This window comes from Lingula anatina, chromosome 4 (genome assembly GCF_051362555.1).
Source record: "Lingula anatina isolate TDL-2025a chromosome 4, LinAna3.0, whole genome shotgun sequence".
Lineage (NCBI taxonomy): Eukaryota > Metazoa > Brachiopoda > Lingulata > Lingulida > Lingulidae > Lingula > Lingula anatina.
The window spans coordinates 12,685,105-12,697,787 of NC_141770.1; the positions used below are offsets into that span (position 1 = coordinate 12,685,105).

The 12,683-nt window shown below is 35.3% G+C and overlaps 1 protein-coding gene across 11 annotated transcripts in view; it reads right to left on the reverse strand.

The window, feature by feature from the left end:
* LOC106163150 (uncharacterized) overlaps positions 1-12,683 on the reverse strand; it is a 52,056-nt gene that overhangs the window by 26,006 nt on the left and 13,367 nt on the right. For 4 of the 11 annotated variants that reach the window (XR_015334134.1, XM_087012069.1, XM_087012078.1 and 1 more), the window contains 10 exons: positions 11,463-11,546; positions 10,829-10,987; positions 10,385-10,447; positions 7,610-7,693; positions 6,215-6,298; positions 3,138-3,212; positions 2,127-2,357; positions 1,640-1,798; positions 906-1,052; positions 334-492 (listed from right to left, as the gene is read on the reverse strand). Coding sequence is in view for 10 of the 11 variants with exons in the window: in XM_087012069.1 (XP_086868195.1) it covers positions 334-492; positions 906-1,052; positions 1,640-1,798; positions 2,127-2,357; positions 3,138-3,212; positions 6,215-6,298; positions 7,610-7,693; positions 10,385-10,447; positions 10,829-10,987; positions 11,463-11,546 (1,245 nt within the window). In the remaining variant the exon portion in view is untranslated. Of the gene's footprint in view, positions 1-333; positions 493-905; positions 1,053-1,639; positions 1,799-2,126; positions 2,358-3,137; positions 3,213-4,744; positions 4,814-6,214; positions 6,299-7,609; positions 7,694-10,384; positions 10,448-10,828; positions 10,988-11,462; positions 11,547-12,683 lie in introns of all 11 variants that reach the window. The other 7 variants (XM_087012070.1, XM_087012072.1, XM_087012073.1 and 4 more) reach the window with 7 other exon arrangements.

Genomic DNA, 12,683 nt, shown 5'->3' on the forward strand with positions numbered 1-12,683 from the left:
TATATCATTTTTTTTTTATTTCAAGAAAAAAAAAGGCAGACCATTAATAATATTCTAAGATAATGCCATTTAACTATTTTTTCTTTTTTTATGAAAAAGAAAACTCACCATTTTTAATCTCTTTATCCTTCTCTGTATATAATAACAACAACAACAACAATACACTATGCAAGGCGACTGTTTTTTCATTCTTTTACTTTAAAAAGAAAACACCAAAAACCTTAAACTTATCCCTATATAATGATATTCAGTAATTTTTCTATATATTTTTTCTTCAATATAACACAGGCACTCTTTCACCTCTGTATTCCACTAAGAGAAGACCTTGCTTACCTCAGCAGACAAGACATCCTTGTCACTTTGTGCATTGATGGCAAAGGCCTGCACCCTGGCCTCCAGGCGGCCATTTTCCTCCACTGCCTCCTTGTACTGCTTGCGGACAACATTCAGGTCATTCTCCAACTGCTGGACTGTGATGTCGCGCCTCGACAGCTAAAATATACACATTCAGAAAACTAATTAACAATATGACCGACAGCTAAAATATACCCATTTAGAAAACTAATTAACAATATGACCATTTAATCCAAATCTATGTATATAAACATTTTATTCACAATTTATGCAAATCTTGATTTTAACCAAATCAATTCAATTAAATATTCTAAATGTGGTCTTTAGCATATTTGCATTATGTCTAAATTATGTTACCAAGTACATTAGAAAAAAAAAAACTTTAACAAATTGCATCTGTGTTGTCCATCTTTTTTTACCTATAATACATGTAAAAGGAATTTCATTTCAGTATCTTGACTACTCTCTCTATATATAATTTTTTATCTCTGAGATCATATATGACACTGGAGAAATATTTAGAGGAAAAGTTTTCAGCAGACATCACTCACATCATCCTTTAATCTCCTGCTCTCTTCTTGAGCATTCATCAGGTTCACCTCCATCTTGTGTATCGTCTGCTCCTTCCTGGCCACCTCATCCTGGACCCCCTGGAGTTGTGTTTGTAGACCCCGGATTGCTTCCTCCTTGCCTAGGATCTGGAGACAACCAGAAGATAGATTACAAATAATAACTGTTTATTATGTTATTATTTTTCCTCATCGTGCATTAGCTTGCGTAATTCAACCAAGATCCTTGAATACAAGTCCTCCAACATCCTGTGGAATGCATGAGAGGTAATCAACATCAGCTGTCATTAGCCATCCATGAATAGGGACATCAACATTTACCAACTACCCAACATTTACAACAGGATCCTGACTGCTATACCACCTAGCGGTCATTAAGTAACACCATCTACTCATGTCAGTCTGATGAAGACTTATGACCAAGTTGGCTGCAAGCTAACGGGGAGGAAATTTTTTTCCAGTTTGCATCAAATAGTTGTGATTTTTATTCAAATACCAAGCTAATGAACATTTCTGCTCATTCAGAAGAAAGACTGTTTGAAAAGAATTAAGACAAAAATTTAGATTGGTCCGAACTTTTTTAGACCAAACTTGAACTTTTGACCAATCTACACAGTAACTCCATAAACTTCATATGCATTCAACACCTACTTTAATTAAAAAGCAACTATTTCAAGGATTTCCTGTTCTGCTTTTCTGAAGCCCCTCCTGTTTACCTGTTCACTGCCTTGCTGGTGCTTGTCCTTCAGTGACAGTATATCAGCCTGCAGCTTGGTGATGAGGTCCTCCTTCTCGGCGACCTCTGACCTGTAGATAGTGTCCTGTTGACTGAGGGTTAGATCCTTCTCCTGAACCTCTGTCTCTAAGCGGTCAATCTGAAACAATTAAAATGGTTAAAAAATGACCCACCAGATAGCGACTTGCTGATTTAGGGCACCCTCCAGCCTTTGACTTGCAATGGCACAATTGAAGTTTAAAGGAATGCATTAGCTGCTGAACAAACAAGTAATACAACTATTGCCTTTTTTTTTTTTCATTTTTCACTATGATGTGTTTTCCTCCTCTTTTCCCACTATTTGTCATTTGCTAAAAATTTGTTCAAACTGCTTTCAAAATCTCTGATTCTTAGCCCCCCCTTTTTTTGTGAAGTCTTAATTTTCAAAACCAACATTGGGATATCAATCATAATATCTTTCACCGTACTTGTCTAAGTTGCTCCTGATACTTCTGCTCCAAGTTCTGCAGTTCTTTCTCAATTACTGTCTTCCTTTCCTGGCTCTCTGAGCCCCGTCTCCCAGTTTCCTTTAGCTCCTCTCTCAGCTGCTTTATGACCTCTCCCCGGTGGTGAGCTGTTGCCAGCGCCTCGCTGTGTTTGTCTTCCAGCGTTCTCGTCTCAGCTTTCAGTTTCATCACAGCATCGTGTCTCTCAGCAACCTGTAGGGGTGGCATTGGAATGAATATATATAGCTGCACAGCAAACTAAGAAACACAAGATAGTGACTTTAATGGGCATGAAGATCACATAAATATGACATTTATCTACCAACACACACAATATTTTATAATAATTTTACCAAAATATATTATAATTATTTTTCAGTGAACATATGGGTCACAATTCTCTTATTGTCTCAATGAAAAAATTGCAATATTGATCTATCCCTGCTTGTCATTATGTCAATTTTCATTTTCGAGATAATAGTAAACACAATCACTGTCCTTCGTGCCCAAATGCAACCTATGCTTTAGAGTGCAGCAATGATACCCAACTAAACAATGCTTACCTCAGTAATCAAAACAAATATCTTACCCCACTCATCTCGGCAGTCATATCTAAACACAATCACAGTTCACCTCAGCAGCCACATCTAACACAATCACATTTCACCTCAGCAGTCACAAATACCACAATCTTTGCTCACCTCAGCAGCCACATCTACCACAATCTTTGCTCACCTCAGCAGTCCCATCTATCACAATCACAGTTCACCTCTGCAGTCACATCTAACTCAATCACAACTCACCTCAGCAGTCACATCAAACACAATCACAGTTCACCTTGGCAGTCACATCTAACACAATCACAGTTCACCTCTGCAGTCCCATCTAACACAATCACAGTTCACCTCTGCAGTCACATCTAACACAATCAACCCTCACAATAGTCACACCTAACACAATCAGCACAATGTCCCACCGAATGACCATTCTTACCTCAGCGGTCAAAGCGTCCCTGGTGTCCTTAGAGGAAGCCTGCAATTTGTCCAAGCTTTCTTGTAACTTGTCAATCTGGACAAAGCAGAGATTAGAACCACCAATTAGTAACTTCTCATGCAGTTAGTAGAACAAGCTTAGCCTAGCTCAGCCCATGGTTAATAGCTCCTAATAGTTATCTGATAATAACATGTGCTCCCCCTTTTACAATGATAACATGAATGTTTGTTTTTTGTATCCTATAAGAAATGCCACATTCATTATTACTGAAACTGTTTAGAAGTAGTTTAATCTTGTTGACAAACATATATTACAAGTGTGGATTTTAAGAATTTCTGACAGAATGTTGAGTAATCTCATGTTAACTTCCGCACAGATAAAAAAAATTGTTTGGCAATACAGAAATAATTTTCTTCAAAAGTTAAATGGGTTTCATTTTTGACAAATTTGTGAAATGACTGAAAATACTTGAAAGAGCAGACTAATGCACAAGAAAGTCATCATGTTTCAAAATGTACATCATTTTATAATATAAAAGCAATGTGGGTGACCATGGTTAAACTGTCATTATGCTTGAATAGCAGACAACAACACTGCTAATCATCTGGAATTTAGTCAATTCACGTACACCCACTATCACAGCAGGAAATGGTTCAATAACATGGACAAGTATAACAGGGATGAGACTGCCATTTAGTGATATTTTTAGTTCCTAGAAGTCAGAAATGCACCTATTGTCATCCCTGCTTTTACAGAAAATAGGTTTTTTTTTTGCATTATGCAGATAGTAATGTTTGCCTCAGAGAGAGAGAAAAAAAAAAAAACTTACGAAATCACAGATCAATGCAAGTTCTCCCATGACAATAACAAAATACTTGTTTAAAGCTTGAAGTCATATATATATATATATATAGGATTCCCTCTATGATTCCCTGACAACCAAATAAAAGCAAAGGTTTTAGGTAATATTAAATGTCACTTGAAACAATCTCTTGAGGGCCAATAATGAAAAGAAGCAATTTCCCCCCAGCTGTGCTCAGACATGCCATTTTACATGAGCCGGATGCTGGCTGTATTCCTGGTGGTATAAGCTATGCTGTCGTCATTATCACATATAATGAGAAACCGGGCGAAAGGGACATCATCATGACATATGACAGATCTTTTACAGTCAACCATGTTGGTACTTTTTGAACTGCTCACCCTTTTTTTTTTTTTTTTTTTTGGGGGGGGGGGGGATGTACGTGCCCATAGACAGAGACTGCCAAATATCAGCATAAAGGAAATTACGGATAACTGATGGGTAAATTTAACATCTCACTGACAGATATTTAGGAAACATCCTCTCAAAAAAAAAAATAATAATAAATAAATATATAAAATTAAAAATAAAAAAGGGGGGGGGGGAGCCAAAGACATAGGTAGGGAAAATGCCACTGATAAACCCAATTCAAAATTTTCCTTGAATATGTGAACTTCTGTAATTTTCAAATCATTTTTCACAACCGTTAAATACTTTTGAAACAACAGATCATCATTACATATTTAACAACTCTTTAGAACAAATTAACTTTCTGGTCACCAGAACAGACTGCTAACTAACCAACCTGTAGCATGGTCAAGCTTCGTTTGCACCTCAGAGCCAGAACATCTATTTCCATCTGACCCACTGTGTTCTTGAGTAAAAGCAAAAACTTTTTATGATCTTTTTTTAAAAAATTACATTTGAAGTGATTACTAGAACACCACGAGTGATAGGGATTTTGGTGATTTCAAGCTATCAGGGATATCATTCTTTATGGCATGCAGTTTATTTTAGGACAGGTTTTGTATAAACCATGCAAAGTGAGGCAAACTTTCGCATTTTTACCATGATTCTTTTCTTCAAGAAGCATAAAATGCAAAACTGTGCAGTGGATGTTATGAAAGCTTTCAATTTCCCATGATACCTTAGTAATCCTACTGAAATAAGATCACAATTATTCATCAGAGTCAGTGGCAGTGCAAGGTAAGGGTATATAATATCAGTTAGAGCTGTTGGATATATATTATTAGCTGTACAAGGATTCACTGACACCACAATGTTCGTACTAAAGACTCTATGACGTTTTTCTTGACATTTTCCCATTCATGTTGTGTGCTTATATGTATTGAGTTTCTGCCGCACTATTATCAAATGTAGTTGATTCCATAGTCATTCAAGGTGATTTTTTTACTTTCTACCATATCTTTTCTTTTCTCTTTAACCTATCATTATACCAAATCAACCAATCAAGTATAGTTTAATAACATTTCACCTAGTAAATTAAACACCCAATTGGCATGTGTTAACACACACACACAATTGGAGTTACATATACCTTTTATATAAGGTGCAAAAGTTCATTGATATTATGTTAAATTGAATATGAAGTTTCTTTAATTTACAAGGGGCAACGGCTTAATGAATGAAAAAAAAATATGACCCTAAACTAAAAACTCGAATCAAAAGATTTTCAATTTCAAATTATCATAATAATTATCGTAAGCAGTCTACACTTCAAACTTTGCATTCAGATTCTTACTTCTGGTTGTGGACCTATGGTTTTATTAATTAGGTCTACTACCTAAAAGACCTCGTATTTATGTGTCAAGTATGTCAAAGTTTGGTATAAAAGCCATTAGCTTGCCATCAGTTAATTTTGCAATCATTTAAAGCAATAGCATCTCAACTCCCAGTCTCAAAAAAAAAAAAAAAAAAAAAAAAAAAAAAAAAAAAAAAAAAAAAAATCAAGCAAGTTATTGCTGCATTGCATCCATATTTGAAGTAATAAAAATGTTTTATTGCCATTCCTGTCAATTTTCCTTGCTTGATAGCCTGACACATACTCAACATCATCACTGCAGCAATAACAACAGCATTATGAAGCCAATGCATCAAATACAATACAATAAAAGTTAAAACTACAACCCACTGTAAGCCAACTTATAACAGCAGCATTAACAGCATCAACATCATCACTTTCACTAAGACAATGCATCCAATACAACACAATACAAAAACCACATTACCACTGTACTGTTATTGTTATTGTTACCTGACTGACTGCCTCAGCATGCCTGGTTTGCAGACTGTGCATCTCACCTTCCATGCGCGCCATCTGAGCCTGCCGCGTGTTAACCTAGATACATACAAAGACAGAGACATTGGGGTCTGCATGCACACTACGGGTTACCCTTCTGGTCAACATGACCCTCTTGTCACCACAGTACCCCTTCATCTTTAAGGGGGGGGGGGGATTTAGGGCATTAAGTTTATATACAAGTTGCTGTGCTTTAAAATGTGTTCGAAATTTGGAAGGGAAAAAAAATCAACGAACAGCATTTCTTGAGCTTGAAAATGTGTGAATAACAAATATTCCAATCTTGTTTTTTTTCTCACTGCCTTTTCACAAGAACTCAATTTTATTTCATTTATAAAAGTACTTCTTGGCGACCTGGATCATGTTCCCCAAGAGACAGAAATAGATAATAGAAATCTTCCACCAGAGAACAACAGCCTGATAACGGCATTCACTAACCCGAAGTATAAGTTGCCACATGCTCATCATGCTAACATGCAAATGTCAGTGCTCACATTATCAAACAAAACTACCACAATTAGTTAGTTGGATAATAGAAGTGAAAACAGGGGTGCAAGGGAGGGGGGGCATTGTCCAGATTGGCAGTTACATACAAACTGAAGGCACTGACAACAGGTTGATCAGTCACAAATATCAAAGTTCTTTCAAATATAGTTTTCTTTACAACCCTGATTACACTCTTTTTATTTTAACGTCTTCCAAATTTAGAAAAAAAAAAAAAAATTTCAAATATCAGTGCAACAAACTGGCTTTCACTTTCTAAATTTCCAAAATGTTATACTTTAAAAATGTCCACATGAATAAAAACAAACAAATAAAACAAAAATGTCGACATAAATGAGACTGCTGGTATGAAATCATTTTAATTGTGATTTTAGAAAAAAACATCATCCTGTCAGTGTCTCCCAGTATCTTCCAGGGAAATATAAACATATAACATTAAAAACAAATATGTGCAACAAAAATAAGTAAACATTATTTAAATGAAGGCAAATCACCTTGAAATAAAGCAAAAAAGGTGCTTGGTGCATGATATAAAAAACAGAGAAAAATTGTTTACTGAAGTGTAACTAAACATAAGTATGTTTTATAACAAAAATAAATCCTTTTTCTGTGAAAAAAAGCAAAAGCAATAATTATTTTAGTTAACCGAAGCCATTTTTGAACATACAACAATATAAAACTAATTTATCAAACCACCAATTATACAAGATATAGACCACACAAATTTACCAGTCAATATATTTCTATCACGTGCACAACAACATTTGAAACAATCTTTCCACTTTTTATGCCACAGTGATAAACAATATCAATTGTTGGTTCATTTTTCATTTTTTTTGTACCAACCTCAGTGCGACTTTCGTCTAAATATCTCTGCGTCGTGTCCAGCTCTTGTTCAAGATGGCGGATACGCATTTCACTGTGCTGGATCTAAAATATTCAGAAAGTCAGGTTTATTTAGTGGATGTGTAGAGACCGCTCCACAATGTATTTGGTTTGTTTACTTCTCTACTGATTACACTCTTAACATATAAATAGCATATAAACAGCATATAAAGGAAATCTGAAAAATCAATGGCATAAGATGTCATTCTTTTATCCAAAACATAAAAAGCACAGCAAGTTCCTTCTAATGATGTAATTCTAAAAGAAAGAGCATCTGTCCATATAAAACATGCCATGATTTATTTTACAATGAAAAGGTCAGTGAACAAAAATACATATTTTTTATTGTTATAAAAACAATATAATGAAAGTGACAAAAGTGCAACACAGTGAAAAGTGAATCACGTTGGCTGTGCATATCAGTATTACAAATAAACTGATTATAGAATTAGTATATGTAATTAAACAAGCAATGGTGAATTGCATCTATTCTGTAATCAGAATACCAGCGGCCTGTCATGTTGGGTGACACCAGTATGAAGAGTACAAGCTTTTTCCATCACCATTAAATAAATTAAGTTTAATCAGGCAGGCTACAGAGCAGGATTCTCCCCCCCCCCCCCTCCCCCCCCCCCCCGCAAAAAATAAATAAATAAAAAATAAAATAAAAATAAATAAAAAAAAAAGTCGAGCATAGAAAGACAGCCTTAAATTAACTGAACAGACAGGAAAGCTAGGACAAATGTGTGTGACCAAGGCTATGGCAAAGCAGTTATCAGAGCAGTGATTTCAGCCGCATTCCCAATAGAACTATCATTCTACATTGATCGATCCAACTTCACAGGAACTCTCGCTGAATGCAGTCAGATTAACAGATTGACATGTCTTCTCTCGTTTCCAACATTCTCAAATAGTCCCAAGCTTTTCTGCATTTTACTCAAAGCCAGAAGAAGGTTTTTTAATCTGTCTATCTGATTTCATTCACCAAGAGTTCCCGCAGAGTTGGATCAATCTAAGAAGAACGATAGCTTCATTGGGAAAGAGCCTTGAGATATCACTGGAAAGTTGGCCTGTGTACTCCAGGTTGCTGAGGTTTCGAGTGTTTAGTGGGCAAAGAGGCAGGTAAACAGAGCATGAAGGAGGACATGATGTGCACATGTGGACCTCTAATTATAAAGTGCTGTAGTTGATACTATTTTAAGATAGCCGCAGTATTAGAAGTCTTTGAAAAAAAGACTATTTGTAGATTGGAAAAAAAAAAGTAAATCATTTATTAAGAAGAGACATTTCTTTACATATGAGACATGGCACTTTCAGCTGACTCATTGACATATTTTGTCTCTTAAGAATCAACCTTTTATTACCATCATTATAGAAGAGACATATTTCACCGCATTTGTAGATTGTTAGAATACTGGAAAAATATCCTTTGAAAATATTTTAACAGAAATTAAAAGCTAAGAATGAACAAATTTTTATATGATAATGGAAAGCTGTAAGTTGACAAGCTATACAAGTAAAATAAGGGGGAAAAAGATAAAAGATAGGCAACGGCATGCACTGACACTGAATAAACTAAAATTCTATACTTTGTTTGTAATTAGAGATCTGCCTTTTTCATTTACCTGAGTTGTTAAAGTTAATGATTCTGCTAACGACTACAACAACAAAAATAAATAATAAAATAAACAAACAGATAAAAACTGATGACAGTAAATAAGTTCTCTGAAGGCAAATAATGTCCTGAGTATGGTTAGTAGCATATTACTAAGTGCTAGAATGCAACATCACACAATTCTTGAGCCTGTTCATCTTCTACACCTGATTAAGTGCAGAACAATGAGAGATTGTATTTCCAAGTTATACATCGCTTTCTAACAGAGAAATAATGTGAACTGAAAAATAACTCCTGGCATCATGTTAACAACGGAAGTATAATTAGACATGCTGCATGCAATGGTTTCCTTTCAAATCACATTTTTTCAATAAGAAAAGAAAAAGTAGAGCAGAAAAAGATCATGACCTCTCCTCCACAGGATGTGGAGGCACACTTCTTACGAAACATGTTACCTCGAAACGTGACCACCTCAAGAGAAATATCATGAAAGGCTTTACTTTGCTTGAACTGATGGACAATTAGCTATTCTATCTATGTGGGTGGGTTAACCACTGAACTGTGCCCAATATCAGATTAAATGGCAAACGTGCACCCACATTCTAATACTAATCATCATGACCATCATGCAAGCAACTATTCAGACTAGGAACAAACAGGAATCAAAACATCAGTCCAAATTCGTGTATTGAGGATAATTTTCCATGAAAAAGCTTATGATGAAGCTCTGACCCTGTGGAGCATGATTACTTTAGTAAAATAAAATGGAGATCTCTGTAAAAATTTCATTTAAAAAAGAATTGAACCCTCTGATAAACTGAATGATATTTCTATTGAGCAATCAAATTGTCTTTCAAGATATTTGACATGCCATAGAAAATTGGCAAGAATAACTCAGATTCATATTAACGATATAAATGAGAAATTAAAAATAATGTCTAGAAATAGCCTCTTTAATTGAGAATAAGTAAATCAAAGAAATAATAAGAATAAAAAGTTGATGACAGCTGCAAAACAACATGTTGGTTAGTGGGTTGAGAGGGTTAAGCAGGTAACTACATCAACAAATCACAATGGCATGAGGGTTGGTTAGTGCTGGTTGCCAAGGTTACCACTCTCACCTCCTCCAGTTTGTCTTTGTACTGTGACTCCAAGGAGTGAATTTTCCTTTCCTGGGAGTCCAGCTGAAATGGATCACGAAGCAATTGCTAGACTAAACATATTGTACCCTCAACAGAATACTAATACATACCATTTTAAGGTAAATTTTATATTCAAAATGAGCACTAAAAGTTGGAGCTAAAAATAAAAATAAATAAATCTAAAAAAAATACAAAAATCATTCAAACAAACAATTGTAAGTATCCTTAATGGAAGACTGAGCAATCACACAAGCAGGCACAAACATACAGACGCACTCAAAGTAACTTCCATCCCATATCCAAGCATCACCTTAACATACCTAACCTAACTAGATCTCACATCTACACTCACCATGCCATAGGCGACTGAAAATTGGTAACAGAGTCAAAACAATTTTTATATTTCATTCTGATTTTCATTACCTTGGAGATGGCATCGTCCCTGGCATCCTGTAAGTTAAGCACCTCGTTCCTCAACTTCTGTATGGTGTCGTCCCTGCGCGCCAACTCCGACTTCAGGACCTCGTGATTATCCTGTCCTGACCGACCGCTTTCTCGCAGCTTGGTCTGAAGCGCACCAATCTGTGGCATAGAAAAAGATCTGAATGAGGTTAAACTGATTACACACATTTTGAGCAGTTTCATGTGAAAATATCAACTTGAACAATCTGTGGCAAATATGTGGGAGAAATAAGGAAAAAGATCTGTAAGATAACTGATTACCTTTTGAGTAGTTTCAAGTTGAAGTATCAATTATCATTTTAAAGAGATAAAAATACAAATAGCCTTTATAGTATTTTAAAATACTAGTACTTCTTTATTGATCAAGTGACTAATTATATGCATTGTTTGGACTTCAATGGACAAATCAAGGAAACATTTTTTCATTTGGTGAGAAATAGGTATCCAATTGCTTAAAGATATTTTTGAAAATAAGTACAGGGTATTTAAAAACAAAACAAAAAGATATATGACAAATAGTTTCATAAATATGTTTTCTTTAGTGAACATCATCTATTCCAACTTTAATCCAGTTCTCCCCTCTTCCTTTCTTCACCTCGTCATACGCCCTCCTCTTTTGCTCCTGCGAGTCCCTGAGCTCCGTCTCCAATGCACGGATCCTACGCTCATAATGGGAAACCTGGAGGTCACAAATTATTGATGAGTTATTATTAAGTCTGGTTGCAAGCCTGGATATCAGAAATAACTAATTAGTTCATTATGGCCCATAATAAAACCTAGCCAGTTTACCAACATGATTTCCTAACAATGACAATGTATATAATTATAAGAACAACGAAAAAGAAACACAAATGCACACAACTCACACACAACTTACACTCAATTAATTTAATGACCTCAAGTTTATCTAGTTCTCATTTCATCCATAAAGTGTTTATGTCCAAAATTAACGATGCTCTGAAAATTACGGGATTCATTTTGTCAATCAATTTTTCCTGAATAAGTTATAAAACTTTGCATGTTTTTTATCGAGTAATGAGCATGCTCTACATATACCACTGTAACAGCTAGATCAGCTGCCTTCTGCGGCAAGGCTCACTTATATTTGTCACTCAATTTAAACACACTCCTGTAAACATGTTCACAATATATTAATCCTACTTAAGATGTTTTAAGTCCACTAATGCCGCTGACAAGGACAGAGTGTTTGCATAAAAGCATGGTGTTAGGTAATCCCATAACGTTTCCTGTTAATTTTAAATTTCCACCTCAGGAAGGGATGCTTTATTTTCCCTTTGTTGGTTTGTTTGTTAACAGCTTATGTGCAAAAAAATATGGACATAAAATAAGAAAAATTCAGGATAGGTCAGATTTTGACTGACTTAAAGTTGATTAGATTTTGGTGGTGATATTTAAATCACCTAAGTAAAAAATAGTAATGGAAACTGATTTGTCTTAGCAGAGGTCTGTGCTCTGTTAGTGCCTTTATATTTTAAATTTTTTTCCAAATACAACCCCTGGGTACTGTTCAACATGGTATGGAATGTATATAATAAATGACTTAGAAGATATCACAGTTGTAGGCTTCAGAACTCAACCCTCCCTCGTTACACTGAAAACAGACTTCAACCTATATCAATTAATAGAAGCAAACCATCCATTGCTATCACATTTTTCCCAATTCTAAATATCAGGGATGTGATGTGTGTGTGTGTGTGTGTGTGTGTGTGTGTGTGTGTGTGTGTGTGTGTCACTTGGGGGGGGGGGGTGGGGGGGGGAGAGAGTTAAAATTGACCATATTGTAATTATCCCACGA